Source organism: Lichenostomus cassidix, chromosome 7, assembly GCF_008360975.1.
Source record: "Lichenostomus cassidix isolate B80296 chromosome 7, HeHo_3.0, whole genome shotgun sequence".
NCBI classification, from domain to species: Eukaryota; Metazoa; Chordata; class Aves; order Passeriformes; family Meliphagidae; genus Lichenostomus; species Lichenostomus cassidix.
In genome coordinates this window covers 10987320-11005081 of record NC_139488.1, presented here as the reverse complement: position 1 = coordinate 11005081, position 17762 = coordinate 10987320, and the positions used below count along the sequence as shown (strand labels likewise).

The 17762-nt window shown below is 49.7% G+C and overlaps 2 protein-coding genes across 4 annotated transcripts; both read right to left on the bottom strand.

The window, feature by feature from the left end:
• Nucleotides 1-1459: 1459 nt before the first annotated feature.
• BZW1 (basic leucine zipper and W2 domains 1) lies at nt 1460-10692 on the bottom strand. The gene is made up of 12 exons (XM_085066141.1): nt 10553-10692; nt 10054-10127; nt 8123-8299; nt 6402-6496; nt 6087-6152; nt 5673-5808; nt 4983-5092; nt 4696-4866; nt 4299-4445; nt 3856-3994; nt 2873-2995; nt 1460-2690 (listed from the first exon to the last, which is right to left on the bottom strand). Exons 2-12 carry the CDS (start codon nt 10115-10117, stop codon nt 2659-2661), a joined length of 1260 nt encoding a protein of 419 aa, XP_084922267.1. The 5' UTR covers nt 10118-10127; nt 10553-10692; the 3' UTR covers nt 1460-2658.
• Nucleotides 10693-12619: 1927 nt separating this feature from the next.
• LOC146434516 (maestro heat-like repeat-containing protein family member 7) lies at nt 12620-17545 on the bottom strand. 3 transcript variants are annotated; one of them, XM_085066137.1, is made up of 14 exons: nt 17389-17522; nt 17107-17171; nt 16515-16663; nt 16093-16240; nt 15659-15846; nt 15430-15567; nt 15036-15153; nt 14719-14856; nt 14339-14515; nt 14050-14205; nt 13791-13892; nt 13410-13512; nt 13206-13262; nt 12620-12914 (listed from the first exon to the last, which is right to left on the bottom strand). In XM_085066137.1, the coding sequence occupies exons 1-14, from the start codon at nt 17507-17509 to the stop codon at nt 12715-12717; spliced, it is 1860 nt and encodes a 619-aa protein (XP_084922263.1). In that variant the 5' UTR covers nt 17510-17522; the 3' UTR covers nt 12620-12714. The 3 variants fall into 3 exon arrangements, with proteins under 3 accessions (XP_084922263.1, XP_084922265.1, XP_084922266.1); XM_085066139.1 differs by lacking the exon at nt 17107-17171 and having other exon boundaries at nt 17417-17545; XM_085066140.1 differs by lacking the exon at nt 17107-17171 and having other exon boundaries at nt 17389-17518.
• Nucleotides 17546-17762: the final 217 nt, after the last annotated feature.

The window sequence follows — 17762 nt, the reverse complement described above, 5'->3', positions numbered from 1 at the left end:
GAATGATGCATCTTTAATACTCCTCAGATGGGTGAAAATATGCTGGAGAGGCAAGGACTAAGGGGAATGATTTGTGCAAGAATGTCAGCTGCCTTTCTTCAAAGTGCCAAATTGATGAATAGATGTAGGCACAAGGGAACTGTATGAGCAGAACATTTCTACACATTGCTTTCAGTCAACATTTTGGCAGTAACTTGGTGTGAAGGATCACCCTCTTAACATTTGTAATGTACAAGCCATGCTAGTAACAGATGTAGATTCATCTGTCACCATCACCAAATTCAGATACCTCAACTTAGTCATCTTAACCAGTATTGCTGAAACTTGAGATTAATCAACAAAGTAAAAAAAAAGTAAGGTCAAGGGGAAAAAACCTCAAGGGATAAAACCTAGTACACTCTTATTTTAGGAAACAGATTACTACAGCCCCTTCTTTCCTTACTCTGAAACTGATTATTGGTTGCAGGTCCAGTGAAAAGTAGTCCTTGGTAGCTTCCCCTAACAATGAATAAAAGTGCCTCTCTTGATTTCCCTTCAGAGCCATGGCAATGAGCTGGGGCCTTTGCCATATTACATGATAAAGCAAGCAGGTAATTATATTTTTAAGTACCTGAACTGCTGCAGTTTCATTTAAACATTTTGAGATTAGGTTTAAGAGCCAGTCATCCCTTTGCTATATTTGACAAGCTGGCTACACGCATGGAGTATCTCCAGATCAGCTCCCAGGTTGCAAACACACACTTCTACTGAAGGGACTAAACAAAGTATTTGAGTAACAAATATGGTCTGTTTGATTAATGAAATGAAAATCTTCCTGTCATGAACAGATTGGGATGAACAAAATCCTGGTGGCAGATACTTCTCACCCCACTGTAAGTGACTGTATGTAAGATGAGACAGAAAATGTTTTTGAGGACAGAAGCTTTAAGTGTAATTATAAGATAAACAACCAACCATTTTATTATTTTCATGAAGGAATTCATGATATGCCAGGATTCTGACCACAAGAACCTCTTTGACCTGGTTCAGAAGCTGCTGGAGTATGTCCCAAACAGATACTGCTCTTATGTTACACTGCTTTCCTTTCTTTTCTCCATTGAAAGGCACAAAGAGGGTGCAGACTCTTGCAGCTAAGCAGGCTGAGTCACAGGGACAAAAGAAATTTAAACACCAGTGACTTCGTAACTGGTTATGTTGTAAATGCTTTACTGTGTAGTATTTTTTGGGTACTTACCAGATGTTGACATGAAACTTAGTATACAGATGAACCTCCTTTTCAAACTCATGGGACATGAGTGCTTTTAATGTGGAAAAGAGCACCCTAACAGCAAGAAAGTATTATTTTAATTACACTTTATCCAATCGACCTTGAATTAGGCAAAAGACTGTGCACTGCTTTGTAGCCTGTAGTGTCACTGGTGCTTTCTTTTCACATAAGGAGCAGAGACAGCCCTTGGCATTAAGTGTAAGGATGGCCTTTATTTGCTTTAAAAAAAAAAGGTTACAAAGTAAGGAAGATCACTGTAGTATTGAACAGATTGCATTGTGATGACCAATTTTTTATTTATTTTAGTAGGTGTATTCTGGTTACTAGTATTTCAGTTAATGCTCACTGTCAGCTTACAACAGTATAGACTTCACTTTTTTTCCCAATCTTTCTGAATTGAACTGTCCTGAGAATTTCCATTAGGAATTAAAGTTTCAGGGAGCAGATAAGCTGTTTGGTTTAGCATGTGAGCTGCCAGCATAAAAGAATCTCTAAACTTCCAGGGGGAGGGGTAGAGTTTTGGCTGCCTTAAGTTCCAGCAGCTGTGCATTTACAGAGCAGCACAAAGCAGCTGCTCTCCCTGCCCCAGCCCTGCCAGCAGCATCGCCTGGCTCCAGAAAGCTGGTGGGCAGCTCTGTGTAGAACAGCACTGCTTGTACTTCCAGGAGGGAAAGGAAGGCACCTCCAGAGCTGCAACGGCACCTGACAGCCCCTCAGGAACACAGGCCACCAGCTGTGACAGCCAGCAGGCTCAGAGATGGCCACTCTTCATGCCCCACCATGGTAACCAATTGCTGCCACCACAACAGCTTCTTTCCAGCAGTGGGGCAGCCACCGTCCCCAGGAGTTGGAATAGAGGATTGCTTTATGCTGGCAGTCTGGTAAAGGGATGACAAAGTACTAGGGGACATGGACAGCCACCGCTGAAGGGGGCTATTTGGTGGTACAGACTGCAGTGCCACACAAGCAATGGCCTCTTCACTTGGGAGGCTTTTTTACAGTTTAATTTGCAAGCAGAACTGCCCTAAGTCTCATTCACCATATCACAGCTACTCCAATACAGACAGAAATCCCAACAGATGAAGTGGATTTCACCGTGGAAGGCCTTAAATTACATTATTACAGTAGAAAATACAGGAGGTAGAAGGTAACTGAAAGGACAAATGCAGGTTAAGAGTCAAATCTAACAGCTCCTGTAAGCTACTTGAACATGGTTTTAAAAACTAAATCCAGTATTTCATTAACTATAGAAAACAGTTAAAATAAATTGCCATGAGAGCCCTTATATCATGCTTGATACAGGGAGGTAGGATGTAAGAATCAGAAGGACACATGAGACATGACACTTATCTACAGCTCTGTTTGCTTTACGGAGGCCAGAGTTTCACAGGTCAGTCACCCTCTTCAGCTTCAGACTCCGACTCTGCAACAGAGAGACCTCGTCAGCAGCCTGGCCGTGGCTCAGCTTTCCTAGCCAGGACCAGGGGAGCAGGCACACTCATCTCACAGGGCCAATTAACATTCCCCCCACTCCAAAACACAGCATTATTGCATTAGGGTTCCCAAAATGAACAAGCTCCACTTATGAGTTAAGCGTCTGGTTACCTTCTTCAGCATTCTTGAGCCATTCAACAAACTTTTTCATCTGCTCCAGAAACACACTCTTTCCTTTTGCAAGATGTGCATCTTTATACCACTTCAGGATGGGTTCTTCACTCAGAACTTCAGCTGTAAAAATGGGCAAGAGCAGTGTTAACACAGCACACTGCTGAGAATCTGACAGGCAGCCTTTGCTTCCTCCCCTAGAAGCATCACATACTCCTTCTCTGGGTACAGCTGGACAGACCTGCACTAGGAGTGCCTCCAGTTTTGAAATTCTGAGAACCAGGCATTTTGGACGGTTCCTCATGCTGGGAGCTTCCTCAGCACTGTATCTAGAAGCTGCTCTTTCACTCCCACTAACAGTCTGGAGTGTTTCATAGTTATTTGAGGAGGCACACTAAGCAAAGGTTCAGTCAACAGCTAAGAACAGATGCAACTTCTTTGAAAGTCCAAAGTACCCCACGGGAAGTGTTTAGGCGTTTTTTAAATTTTACAAATAGAATATTATCTTCAGTTTAACAAGTTTCTACAGGTGCACAGCATGTTTTTCAGTAACACCTTTTATCACATTTAAAAAGAGCCTAGAGTAGCCCGTAATACATTGGCGGTCTCAATCTCCATCTGCACACAGTCCGTGTTAAGAGAACTACGAATATACAATTATGGAATGTAACAAAATGCCTTAAAGATCTAAATTTAGCTTTGTTCTACAACTCTTAAGCAGATCTACTGTAGACGGGCAGCATCTTTGTCTAGAGGTGCACCTCCCCATGTGCCAAGGACCAACCGCATGCACCTTTGCATTTCTGCAAACAGAAGGCAGAAATTCTTTAGCTCATGAAGTGCAACGTTGTAGCACTGATCTTCCTGAAAAAATTTATCAGAACTGAAGCATTCTGTTTCAGAAGCTTTAAAAAAACAAGCAACCAAAACAAACCCCTCAAAAAACCCACAACCCCCTGAAACTACAACCCCACTGAAGTTACCTTTGTAGAAGAGCACCACTATTTTCTGGAAGGCCTTCATGAAGTGAATGTTGTCATAACAATACTCCTGAATCTTCAACAGAAGAGTCAGCTCTGACTGACCTTGGGTGGTGAAGGCAGCAAGTAGAGGGCTGTATTGCTGTAACAAGAACAACAAATTGGCACACACAGAGCACTTCACTTTTACCACCTGACTGAAGCTGGTTTCACAGCGTCCATTAGGCACTGCTTAGAAATTTGCAACCACCGCCCCACCCCAGAGTAGCTCTGCAACAGTCACTGCTTTTGCCTCAGGACCCTCAGAAGGGGGAGAACTCCCCATCTCACGCTCTCTGTGCACTAGCAGGGTTGTAGCCTTTAACATTTAAAAGGGAGCTGCAGACAGAAGGAAAACCAAGCCCTACCCAAGGGGTACACTGAAGTCCATACTGAAGTTACAATACCTTCAAATGCTTAATGGCTTGCTCTGCTACCAGCTCCTCCTTTTTGTTCCACTCCACTGTGCTCATTACACTTGACCAGATTATGGCTACCACAGTCTGTTCTGAGATGTTGTTTTTCTTCATCTCCTCCTTCACATACAAGATGATCTGCCAGGCAGAATAAGAGTCAGCACAAAGGCTACGTATGGCACTAAGCTAAATCAGAACTTCTCATCTAAAGGTAACCCAGAAGGTTTCAGAATGACAACCAACCTTCTTGAAATTCAGGCCATTAAGGAAAGCTAATACTAAATACCACAGTCCTCATTTTAATTCCTGGTGAGAGCTAAGTTCAGTATGAAAGAAAGGCAGGCACAGAAAGCCAGAAAGCACCTCCACCTGGTCTACAAACACTTACATCCTTGAATGGATCTCCCCGTGACATCTGCTCCTGCAGTTCTTTCTGCAGCTCCTTCCGAGCTCCTATGGATTGCTGGTTCCGAACATACTCAGAAAGTTCTTTTAGTCCTGCTTCAGTGAAGTACTTGGAAAAGTGTTCAACACTTTGTTTGTTGGCTGGGAAGAGTTCCTGAAAACAAAGTTTACAACTCTTTTGCAGAAGAAATGTGTGTTGAGTACTTTGCTGGCAAACGCTGTTTACTGAACTGGCTTATGTAGCAGCAGAGTAGTTCCAGTGGTACTCACCATGAGCCTATTGTCCATGTTTACTTTGCGAAGACTGACAGCCACTGCATTGATATCTTTCTCATTTATCCATGATTTGAACAGCTTGACTGCAAAAGCTGCAGAAACACCTGTGCAACAGGAATAGTTCTATTATTAGTGAAATTCAAAAAACAGAGAATCATAAAGCCAAGTACAAGGTACCTCATTTGTCAGGTTTGCTCAGAGCAGCAGCTGCACTTCCAAGCAACCCCAGCAAAGTGTGCAGAACCTCTCTCTGCCCAAGGACACTGCAGCCTCCAGCATGTTGGACTTTTCCTACCACTCAGCATCACTAAGTCTTGTACTAAAGTCCTGTACTAAACTCAACTTCTTGCTGTAATTTACAAAGGAGCCTGAAGACATGGCATGCCTTTTGCATCCTGAAAGGTCCCTCTCCAAAATACTGTAGTGCCTTGCTGGGCAACACTAATGACAGCACCCCCCAGTGTTATGCAGGGAAGTCCAACAAACGAGCTTTCTAAAAAAGTAATTTTCTGAAGTCTTAGGATCTTCCAGGTTGTGGGGCATCACCTTTATCTTTGCTAATCCTGTAGTCTATCTATCACCAGATGAAGCTTGTGAGCTGCAAGGGTGTACTGTAATCAGTTTCTACCTACTGGTCATGGGTTCTGTCTTCCCTTCCTGAGGGAGGAGCTGGGGCACACTTACCTTCTTTAACCAAGTTCTCATTGTAGAGACTGTTGAGAATTGATGCATTCAGTGTCCCATTGGCAAGCAGAATACCCGTCAGCATGGCCAGTTTGTTCCGCTCAGATTCTGAGAACCCTTTCAGGAACAGCAGCAACTGTAGGAGAAATAAGAAAATCTGCAGAAAACTGCCATCTCTCACTGAACTTTGGCCACTGCCTCTGTGTTAAACACTTTTGTTTAAATCAAGCTATTCTAGCAGAAGCACCAGTCACTGGTGGTCTTCTCCACCAGTCATGCAAGCTAGCCATTCTTCTGTTAACAACTTACAAGGATTGTATTTTAATAATCCATTTCACGATGTAACCCTTCTTCACTGATTAACTAGCAGAATGTGAAGGTTTATTTGTCTGCTGATAAAGACTCCCTCCATACCTTTTTGACTTCATCTTCAAAGCCTTTCTCCAGGTACTTGTAACGCCTGATTAGCTTGTTAAAAACCTAAAAAGACACAGAGTACATTATCTTTGGCTCTGAACTATCACTCAGTTAGAATTTTAGAAAACTAAGTTCAGTAAAGTAGGTCTGAACTCTTTAGAGCACTTACAGCTTGGAACACTGCTACTCTACCACTTCCCATATGCTTCTTAAAGCCATGCATTATTTTTAACCAAACTTACAACTACACAAACATTTAATTTCTGACCATTAAACAGCTTTAAGTTAAATTGTACTCATTTCAGAACTAACCTGAGCAAATGCTTGCATGGTTTCTAGGTCTTCCTGTGCTGCAAACACACAGACGTTTGTGCGTGTCATGTCATCTGCCAGGGTCCCGCCTGGGGCTGGAGGAGGATTTCAGCATTAGTAGTGTTACTCCCCAGTGAGAGCACTGAGCAGTCTCCACAGCAGGAACTCCAACACCCATAACATGCAACACGTTGTCCTTTCACAATGAACTGAATGACCAGATCACTGAAGAAACCCCTACATTTCCATCTGTTCCACTGCTGCACCGGAACTTTAAAATCAGCAGCTTAGATCTGAACATTTAAACATTCTGGCCCCTTACTGCTAAGGGCACTGGTAACACATCTTGTTTACATACGAGTAAGTTAACATAGTCATAGGAGCTCTTCTACCCTTAAAGAAAGCCACTGAAGATGCTTAATTCCAGCGTCCTTTTAGTGTCTGCTGCAAAAGTGCTGCTTCATGCCTTTTACATGACAGAGTAAGTCACAACAGTAGACTGAAACACGTAGTGACAGATACCTGTTCAAAATTCAGTGCCCTGGAGATGAGCTTGAAACTTTAGTTATTAGGCTGCTTCACTAATGAAGCTCACCAGCTTCAGTGCCAGAACACCTTATCATTGATTTCTATGCCATTCTACATAGAGTGGAGATCCTTTTGTTAAGCATTAGTCAGAAACATGACTTTAAAACCAGAGATGAGTACTTGTCATGATAATATTAAAGGCTGGTAAAGCAAGAGATGTCAGTTTTTATTCTGGCCTTATCTGACTGAAGATCAAAGCTGGACTTCTTAGCTACCTGTTACAGAGAGGGAGCTGAGTAAAGCACCCTATATCATCATTAATGCAGCAATGCCTTCTTCCCTTCCCCATCAGCCTCATTCCTAGAAGGAACACTTCCTAACCTTAACTGGTTAAGACTCTTGAACGTAAACCCATGGATTTTAACAATTACAGTATGTGCTTACCTGGTTGGTGAGCATCTGTTCCTCTTTTCTCTGTACACAGAGTGTGTACATGAATTTACAAGACTTTTCATCATCATATTTCACTTCCTTAGTCCCTGTGTTTTCTGCTGACTCGACCACCCTCTCATTTCTCACTCCCTGATGTGCTAGAGGCCATGACCTCACTATTTGCAACAATAACAAATGATTCGTAACAGTACGTCCAAGACTGAGCACTTCAGATTCTTCTGTAAACAAGTTTCCCTTCCAAAATAACAGGGCAGGATGCACAAAGCACAGGATCATGTCAGAATCTTTCAGGGCAACTACTGGTCTTGTTACCACAGACCACACACCTGAAACAAGCATTCATCCATCTCACATCATTAAAAGTGAACTTGACTAGAGTCAAGTCTACTCCTGGTAAAAAAAACCCCAAAAACAAACCAAGCAACAAAAACCAGCCAAACAAACAAACACAACACCCTCCACACCCAGAAATCCAAAGTACTTTCTTCTAAGCAGAGTTTATACAATTTACACTTTGAGGAATGCAAACAGACTCAGATAAAACTGAGGCAGGTTATACAGAGCATTTCTACAGTAACTGCTCAGTCACCAAGATGGTCAGGTAGTTTACCACAGATTAACTTAAACCCTGTTCTACACACCTAATGGGCTCTTTAGCAGAGTTTTTACATGGAAAGAAAATGGAGCTTTTGCAGAGTGAAGTGAATGAAGCTGACAGCAGCCACATCAAAGGGACTTACCCAGCATTCCACCAGCCACCAGGATGTCAAAAAGTGTTTCTGCATAGCGGCGATAATCAAGTTTTGCACCAGAAGCATCAAGAAACTTTGCTACTGCCTCCAGATCAGTGCCAGTTTCAGTTAAACCTTGAATAATACAGTCCTGGAACTGAGTAGGGTCAAACCTCTCTTTTTCATCTGTGAAGCAAAAGTGCTGAAGTAAGATTTCCATGAAGAGTTCTTTGTGATGATCATTACTTGGCTCTAATAAAGCTACCTGACTTCTCAGTTTGATTCTTATACCCCTATTCTCATGTTAGATCACTCTTTCCCTCCAAAACAGAGACTCAGCTCATACTGGAAGGCAATTCTTAATACATGCCCCTACAGTTCTGTACATATGAGTCCATTACTTGTGTTTCATTTCAGCTTTTTAGGCCTCTATTTTGGATGAAATATTCTGTCTGACAAACTGCACACCATTATCACATCAGAGTCACCTGGCAATTCACTTTTTCACTATGAAGACCATCCCTTCCTCTCAACCTGGACTTAAGTGAGTTTGAAGCAATTACATTTCCTTGTGTGCCTGGGGGAGATGTAGACATATGAGCTAACTTAATGGACTGTAACTGCATATCTATCTAACATCCTTTGCTGTTATTAAGCAGAACACACACTTCTTCATATCTGAAATATATCAGCTGATCACTGCTTTGTTTTCACTACAAGCAGGCCATAGTCAACATGCAACAAATCCACCCATGTAACTAACAGAAAGTTTTAAAGAGAAGAGGTCTCAACTCTCCTCATCTCAATTTGTCCTTAGACTATGGAAATCATGAGATGAAAAGCTTCCAAAGATAAAACTGAACTGCAGATCTTGTTTTGAGTGCTGTCTACAAGAGCTTAGCCAATTCTGATAGCAGCCTAGTAGGGCATACTGGTGTCTGTGTCAGTGCAAGTATCTGCACACTGGTAACAGCTGGGTGCAATTTTGGAAATAACTGGATCAGTTATTTTCCAGGACAGATCCATGAAGCTCATTATTCCAAAAGACTTGCTTCAAAGGCAAACTACAGTTAAATGCTTAAAAAGATACTAAACCTTAGGCTGTTGGCATTTCATCTGCTGGACCACATCAAACTCTCTCTCATTCAAGAGATTCTCAAGGTGTTTTGACATTCAAACATGTTCTGTAAATCAAAGAGTGCTTCTGCATGTACAGAATTCTTAAAGCTGCCTGTTAGAGCTGGAACACTGCTGGTATACCAGTAAAACTGTAATGAACAGAAACCATAAGAGCTGTTATCTCTTCCTCTTAATGTTGAAAAAAAGCTCCATCAAAATACTAAGTTACTCATCACACCTCTTCAGTCATTAATTATTCTTATGGAAGTAACTGTGCATGTAGGGGGACAGACCTTTGCATATCCCATGCTTTGGAGTTTTTTTATTTTGACTGGTGTACGGGTGAGTTTGTGGGATTTTGTTGTGGGGTTTTTCTGTCAATTTAAAAAAAATTAGAAGACGACAACATAACTTTTATCCAGTGGGTAAGGCTGAAATTCTTACTGTGTTAGATGCTCCTTAGATGTATGTATTAATCTTCAACAAGGCTGTGCTGGAGATCCCGTGTAATTCAGGGGTACTAGATCCTTCTGCTTACAGGCTAAACACACTCAGTACAGTTCCAGAATGACTATCTTTTAGGCCAAGGTTATCATAGTAAATTCAGCGACAAATCTGACTGCCAAGTATGTTTTATTAGAGCAGAGAACATTCCAGCACCCAAAGTCAGCCTCAAGACTCTGCACTTAGTGTGATCTCTTGTAAAAGATTTATGGCAAGAGCATGAAGGCACTGGTTTGTTTCCTGACAGAAACCGACGTTTACCCGTACACACAGCGCCGGCAGCCCGTCCTGGCAGCGGGCACGGCGCAGTAACTCACCTCTTTTTCTGGTTTTAAAACGCTGGCCCGATAGTGTCGGCTTCTGCGGCTTTTGATTATTCATAAAAGACACCCTGTAAGGAAGCAGAGACACCCGTGAGGACGCGGCGGGCAGGGGCCGCGCTGCCCGCTCGCCCCCGCTGCGCCGCTCCTCCCTCCAGCTCCCCGCGGCGCTGAGCGGCTGCGGGCGGCGCCGGCCCCCGCCCGGCTCCCGGCACGCACCGGGCTCCCCGGGTGGAGGCGGCCGCAGGGCGGAGCCGGGCCCGCGCGGTGCCCGTGCCCGTGGCTCTCGCTCCTCGCCCCTGCCGCACGGCCCGAGCTGGCGGTGCTTTCGCCGCTGCCAACGCTGCCGTGCCACTGCCGGTGCCCGTGCGGGGGAGGAAGAAGAGGGACTCTCCGCCCCCGCCTCCACCCCGGCGCGGCGCGGTGCGGCCCTTACACCCCAGGCTGTCACAGCCGGACCCATCCGGCCGCCCCCCGCCCGCGTCCGTTTCCTCACCGACTTTAAGGCAGAGAGAAAACGCCCGAATGGCCCGGAGCTGAGACGGGCAGGAACGGCGGCGAGGAGCGGCTGCAGCGAGAGCTCTGCGAGCGGAACCGACGCCAGAGGAAGAGGGGAGGGCCGCGCTCCGCCCCGCCCCGCCAGAGAGGATGGAGGGAAGGGGCAGGGAGCAGGGCGGGCTCTGGGGTTCGCCAGTGCTGCCGACTCGCCGGTTTTCGATGGGCTGTACACTGCGAGCGGAGCTGCTCGGCCGAGCCCTACCCGGGGTGCCCTCCGTGTACCCCGGCCCTGCGGCGGAGCCAGCCTTGTACTGCAGGGACACCTCCCGCCTGGCCTGACCTGCGGCCCACGGAACGCAGCAGACAAGAAGTGCCGGGGGCGGCGCCGGGTCCTGCGGTGCATCGAACTTAAATACCATATGTACTGTAGTCTGTGCAGACAGAATTATCAGTTACAAGCTGCGCACGTCTGACACACAACAAAATCCCTGAGCTCCAGAATCGCAGGCTTTCTCTACTGCCACTAAAACATGGGCTCTTTCGCTGGCAATCACCACAACTGGTCTCATCCTACCTTCGGGCTGTAGGGCGGTCTGTCAGCAGACTGCATAAACACGGGTGTGTTCGTGGAGGCCCTTTAAGTGCTATGTAAAAAACAGGCTGCCAAACTTCCAGCAGCGTGGAATTGGAGACAGCATGGAGAATACTCTCTGTGCTGCTATAGGACAGGAGATGCAATTGCAACTCAGTTCTTTGGTCCCCAAAAGGCCAAATCACTTAACTAACCTAGAGAACGCAAGTTCCTTCTAGACCTTACACTGCTAGAAATTTCCACCAGGTTTAAGTATAATGTTCCTATGACTAAAGCTCTTGAAACGACCAGTTATCAGGTGTATAAATGGAGCAAATCACTGGGCTGCAGGAGGGGAAAATGTGATCCTTCTTATTCTCAGTAGGAGCCAGATTTCATCTTGTACCGGTTTTGTTACTATTTTTTCCTTGAAACAATACTGGTGATAGATCCCACTGTCACAGAATAGCAGGGCAGTGCCTTACAAGTTTTAGTCAAGAAACATTTTTGGAGATTCCAGTTAACAGCCCAATGGAATACCCAAAATACTAACTTCAAAAATGCCCTAAGGGAGATCACATTCAGAGGAAGCATTTTCACCTTGTTATTTGCAAATACATGTCCATTCATTGTAAATCCAAGGCACCGACTACTTTGGTACTCTTTCTAAAAGGAGAGCATTTGTCTAAAGCACAATTAATTAAAAAGCCAATAAGATAAATCAGAAATTATAAAAATTGCTTCTTAAGGAAAGGAAAACAGAGACATCATAGTTCCCGCTGTCAGCTCCCTAGTCTTTGATATGACAAAACTGCAAAGCCTATAACCACTTGAGCTTTTCCCATTAGCTGTAGTTTCTCACACTTTACCAAGAGAAATTAATAGGAAAACTTTACTAAGTCAACTCTGGCAGGAACAAGGTGGCTGCCTAGGGGCTGCTTCTGGCCTCTGACACCTAATTCCTCAGGGCTTCCCACCACCCCATTCCCTCAGGGGCCTCCTGTTCCCTGTAGCCTCCTGCCATCCACCCCTCGCACATCCCCCTCGTGCCTTCCCACTGCCTTGTCCCGTCAGGGCCTCTGCAGCACCTCATGCCTGCACGGTCTCCCCCAGCTCAGCCAACCTGCCTGGCAGTGGCACAGCCCTGACAGAGCTCCAGAGGAGCCAGATGGTGAGACACCTTGGAGCCCTCAGCAATCCAGCCAGCAGCACATGGGCAGAGGGACAGAGATGGTGGTTCCTGGCTGGGAGAGGGCTTGTGGCCATCTCCAGGAACCCGTCTCGCAGGGATCCCTGCAGCTCTGGATTCTGCCCACCCACTCTGTCAGAAGCGTTACAGCTTCAGCAGAACCAGCAAAGGCCAAGGGGCTTCTGGCCACTTACCCTTCCACACTGCACACCCAGGCAACTTGCTGAGCACAAGCATCCTTTTTCCCCTCTTCCCCTATGCCCTGCGGCCACTGGGCACCAAAACAAAGATGCTGAGAGTCTGTGTATCATAAAACATTCTATATTTATAAAAAGGAGTAAAAGAAAATGGCTGAAGAAATTAAAAATCCCTGCTGGCTCAGGTGGCCCCAGCAAACAGCTCAGCTCTCAACATGGGGCCAACAACAGAACAAGCCACGGCCCCACAGATGAGGCCGCATCCTGCATGCCCTGCGGAGTCGATCTCTAAGTTTCTGGACCATGGAGTATGGAGCTCTCTCTAGTCCTCTCAGGATGTATAATGTTTCAAGTGCCACCCTTCTGTTGGCGAGGCTGATGTCATTTGTAAGGTCTTCAAGTGCTGGAACAGAGAGGAACAGAGCAACAGTCAGAGCCTGGATCTGCGAGGACCAGAAGAGATCCTTCTGCTGGGGCTATCCTGGCCAGCTCTTGCCATGGCCAGGGCGGAGCAGGGACCAACAGGATCAGCCGGAATGTGCTGGCCACGGATACCCTCCGCATCCCTGAAACCTCTCTGTGCTCTGCCCGTGCCAACCCCTCGTCTGCACAGGGAGCAGAGCCATCTAGAGCCGAGGCAGGGAATGCTGCTCCCCCCGCCAGCCCCTGCTGACATCTCGCTGCCCTCACTCACCCTCGCAGAGGAGCTGGAGCTCTTTCTTCTGCCCCCTCATGTGCCGTCCAGCCATCCCTGGGAACACAGAGCCTGTCACTGTGGCACGGATGCCGCTGCTGCCGGGGCATCAGCCGGGCTGGGGCCCAGCTGCGCTGGGCTGGGCCGGGCCGGGCCGGGCCGGGGAGGGAAGAGGGAGGGAGGGAGCCTGGGCTCATGGCTCACCGATGAATCTGATGGCTGCCTCTCGTAGCGGCTGCTGTGGGCTCTCCAGGTAGGGCAGGGCCTGGCGCAGGTGCTCGGCCGCTCGGCTCTCGTCCTCTGCCAGCTGGAAAGAGTGCCAAGGAGGAGGGAAGGCTTGATGCGGGCTGTGCCCCTTGGCCGGGCTCTCCCTGCGCCCAGCCCTGGCCTCCCCTGCCCTGAGCCCAGGCCGGCAGCCGCTGGTGCTGGGCTTTGGAGGGGGCAGAGGGGGTGCTGAAGGCCGGGGAAGGGAGCGGCATGTGGGGCGCAGCACCGGGCAGGGACACAGCTGCCAGCCCTGCGCACTGAGCACCGGGGCCAGGGGGCTTCTCCAGGCTGCGGCTGGGGCTTTCAAGCCGTCCTTACCAGGCCCTCGCCGAACCTCCATGTCTGATCCACCTGCAGCATCTGCTCAATGTCCCGCCTCTTCAGGAATCTGGCTGCAGAATGCAGTGTCTCCCGAGAGGCCTGGAGAGCAGCAGAGAGGCAGAGATGGCACCACAGCCCAGGGCACAGAGCACGTGTCCCTGTGCCAAGGCTAGGGCGAAGCTGCAGCCTCTGAGGCGCCAAGGCAGGAGGCAGCCGAGGCCCCTCTCAGGGACACCAGCAGCCCACGAATCCTTACCTCAACGACGTGTTGGTTTTCGTCATGGCAGTGGAAAGACAGTGGGATCAGGCTCTGGCGCACATGTGACTTCAGGGCCTTTATTCCCTTTTCCGTTAAGCACTCCATCATTTCTCTGAAGAACATCATGGAGAGCAGCTGCACCTGGGTATTGTCCTGTATGAAAGGAAGGAAAAGACACCTCAGCACTGGCTGCTCCAGGCCCACCTGGGCGCAGGCTGGAAAATCCACGGGGTACAAAGTGTCCGGGCAGCACCCAGTGCCCGTGGCTGGGGGCACAGAGCCTTACGTTGTCAAAAAGCGGCAGGAGTGCCTCAGCCAGCAGCAGGGCGACGGGGGTAGGTATTGGGGTGGTATCGTCCAAAAACAAAGAGCTGAGTACAGTGAGGGTCATGCTAACCATGTTGGTATCATCTTCTCTCAGGAGCTCCAGGAGGCTCTCATTCAGGCTCCACATTCTTTCAGCCTGTGCAGAACACAGGGCTGTGAAACCCCACCCTGCTGCTGCAGGGCACAGAGGCCAAAGGCCTGTCCCCAAGCACTTGGGCAGCTGAACTGGGAGGCAGGAGAGCTGGGAGCAGCTGCCTCAGCTCCTGAAGCCCAGCCAAGCCCAAGGGGCTGCGTTCCCCAGCCACGCTGCCAGTGCAGCTTCAGCCACTGCCTCCTCACCAGTAAGGGATCCTTGCAGAGCACCACGAGGCATTTGAGTGCCAGGTGACACCTCTCCCTGCACTCGCTCCGCAGGTACCTTGCCATGACCATCAGGGCACTGACACCACATTCACTGAAGTCCAGACACTCCAGGACCTGAGAATCACAGGGCAGTGACAGGGGACCTGGCCGCCAGGAGCCCGGAACCAGGAGCACGGGGCTGTGCCCAGGTGGCAGCAGCACAGGGTGCAGGCAATGTCCCAGGTGGCTGTGGCTACGAGAGCCCAGAGCGCTGCGAGGCAGCTGAGCGAGGCAGCGGCAGCCATCAGGCTCACCTCCACAAGAAATGCCAGGGCAGGCAGATCCCAGCATGCCTCCTCTATGCTGAGCAGCCGGAGCAGGTGGAGTGCAATCTCAGAACACGAGGATACGTATCCATGGCGCATCATCTGCCTGGAAGGCGGAAAAAAGTACTGAGACCCTGAGCCAGGGGGCAAACCTCTCCCAGGACTGACTCAGAGAGGTCTGATATTTCCCCAGCACCCTGCGAGGGGACCTGGGCCCTTTGGGAGGCGGCTGCTCCTGGGCACCCTCCTCTGCCAGCCTTTTCCAGTCTGCTTGGCCATCCCTCGGTGACAAGGCCCTGTCGCCCACGGCCACGGGGACTGTGAGGGTCACCTCGGGTACAGGGCACCAGTGCTGGGGGCAGCAGGGAGAAGGGGGTCTCACCTGGCCAGCAGACCCACTGCGTAGTGGTGGGTGTCGGCGCAGAGCAGCGTGTCCCAGCCGCACTTGCGTTCCACTGCCAACACCACATTCTCATACTGCAGTTGGCAGAGCAGGGCCTTCAGGGTCTGCGCTGCAAACCTGTGTGCAGAGCAAAGCCCAGGTCATGCTGGGAGCACTGGGTTCTCTGCCCTGGGGACATGCGAGGAACAGGAGGACTGGGATGGAGCACCTGTTGGGGTTGGTGTCAAGGCCGTGTTGCTCCTGGCATGCCTTCCAGAAGGCATCAACCTCGTCTGGAGTATCCAATGTGCTGAAGAACACTTGGAATAGAAGACGTGCAAAGAGGATGGGGAAACACACGGGCACTACATGTGGGCAGCAGGGCTCCTGGAGGATCTTCCACATCATCACAGTTGCCTGCAAAGGACAAAGCATCCTGAGACAGCACTCAGTGCTGAGGTGTCCCATGTGGCAGGGCCTGAGCATGGGAGGGAAAGGCCAAGGGACACGCAGGGAGAGCACTGGACCTGGTGCCCCTGAGCCTGCCCCTAGCCCAGGTTTCAGGCCAGCCCCTGAGGCAGGGAGATGCAGTAGGGGAAGACGCATGGAGAGCTGCTGGAGAGGCAATTTGGGGGCAAGCAAAGGCCAGTTGCAGAAACTCACAGCCAGGGCAAAGACATCCGTGTTGTCCCCATCAGAGGTGCGAGTGCTGTGCTGTGGCCAGCTCCCCAGCACATCGAGGAGCGTCAGCAGCGCCAGCTCGGCAGTCCTGCTTGAGAACATGATCATCCTCCACATGGTCATCGCAGCACTGTGGGGTCAGAGCTCTGTGTCAGGAGGATCTCCACCACAGCACTGTGGCCTAGTCAGCTGTGGGTGCCTGGGCTGCCTTCCAGCCCTGCCACTGCCCTCTGCCCCTTGCTGTCAGAACTCAGGCAGCCCACTCCTGTGGGGACAGGTTTCTGAAGGGCAGGGAGGAGGAGCCAGAGGGCCCTGGAACTCTCCATTTGTCAGACACCTGGGACAGGCTCCACAGGGGGATGGGCTGGTGAGCCCTGAGCCCACTGGGCAGGTGGGCCCCGTACCTGTCACACGATGGGGCCACGTGCAGCAGAGTTATCACGACATCGGCAGGGTATTCCTCAGTCAGATCCAGCAGGGTATTGTCCAGCCTGTATTCACCAGACTCATTGGACTTGAGCTGCTGGTGGATGTTCCTCACCACAGCTGGCACCTGGAGAAGGCATGGGAAGAGTTGGAAAGCTGCGAGGGAGTAATGTCCCCAGATTCCCCAGAGAAGTGCTTCCCTTCCCATCACACTGTGATGTCCTTGAAGGCTTAAAGTGACCAGCGGGCGTGCCTTGGGAGGCCAAGCAATTTCTGGAGGGCTCCAACCCTGGCCACAGGCTGCTTACTTGCTCTGGAAGGGAGACACCCTTCTCCACAAACAAATCCAGCAGGGCAACATTGGTGTCAGTGTTGGAGACCTCACAGTTTTCCATGACCCCAGTGCCCATGTCGCTGGTCTCTTCCTGCCAAATGCACTTGATGAATTTGCAAGTCATTGGCAGGAGAATGGAGGGCGGGAAGAAAGGGACGTTCCATGAAGCACTCCAAGTGCGGAGCTGGCTGAGCAGTGACAGCGGGCCCAGCCCAGGTGGGGATGGCTGCAGGTACCTGCTCTGCACTGCAGAAGCGGCCATCGGCAGGGTCCTGCTCTTGTGTCTGGTTGTTCCCTGCATCTGGCAAAGAGCAAGCACAGCTGGGGCTGAGGGGCTGTGGCAGAGGCCAGAGAACATGGCCCAGCCCTGTGCTGCCCAGGCAGGGACACCCCCGGGATGCTCAGGGGATGGAGCAAGGCCGTCAGTGGGCATGTCCCCAGGGAATGGGATGGGATGGGATGGGATGGGGCCAAGCTGGCTGCAGGCACCAGCCCTGTTGCCCAGCTCTGCCACTCACCGGCCTGCAGCGGCGGGGACTGCTTCACCTCTCCAGGCTGCTGTGCTGGGGCAGGTCCAGGGCCTTCTTCCTCCTCGTTCACCCAGGCCAGCTTGGGCATGCCTGGGGGTCCCTGCTCCATGCCACTGAGTGGAATAATGGCTACTTGCTTGCAGGAGAGATGCCTCAGGGAAGCTCCGAGTGAGCAAGTCCTGCAGTCGTACCTTGAAGGCACTGGCAACAAAAAAGCCTCGGGAAGGCCACAGCACAGCAAGTCCTGTGGTCTGGCCTCGAGGTCACCTGCAGGAATAACGCTTTGAAAATGCTCAGAGTAACCAAATGCTGCAGTCTGACCGCAAGGTCAGCTGCAGCCGTAGCGCCTTGGAAAAGCTCCG

What these genes read in the sequence shown, in the direction of transcription:
- LOC146434516 (XM_085066137.1), bottom strand. Translation starts at nt 17,509, where the DNA reads ATGGAGCAGGGACCCCCAGGCATGCCCAAGCTGGCCTGGGTGAACGAG. An exon ending in GCAGTGGGTCTGCTGGCCAG is followed by an intron (nt 15,154 to 15,429) that starts GTGAGACCCCCT and finishes TCCGCCTTCCAG; the next exon opens with GCAGATGATGCGCCATGGAT. An exon ending in GGAGGTTCGGCGAGGGCCTG is followed by an intron (nt 13,513 to 13,790) that starts GTAAGGACGGCT and finishes CACTCTTTCCAG; the next exon opens with CTGGCAGAGGACGAGAGCCG.
- BZW1 (XM_085066141.1), bottom strand. Translation starts at nt 10,117, where the DNA reads ATGAATAATCAAAAGCCGCAGAAGCCGACACTATCGGGCCAGCGTTTT. An exon ending in TTTTAAAACCAGAAAAAGAG is followed by an intron (nt 8,300 to 10,053) that starts GTGAGTTACTGC and finishes TTTGCTTCACAG; the next exon opens with ATGAAAAAGAGAGGTTTGAC. An exon ending in ACATGGACAATAGGCTCATG is followed by an intron (nt 4,867 to 4,982) that starts GTGAGTACCACT and finishes CTTTGTTTTCAG; the next exon opens with GAACTCTTCCCAGCCAACAA.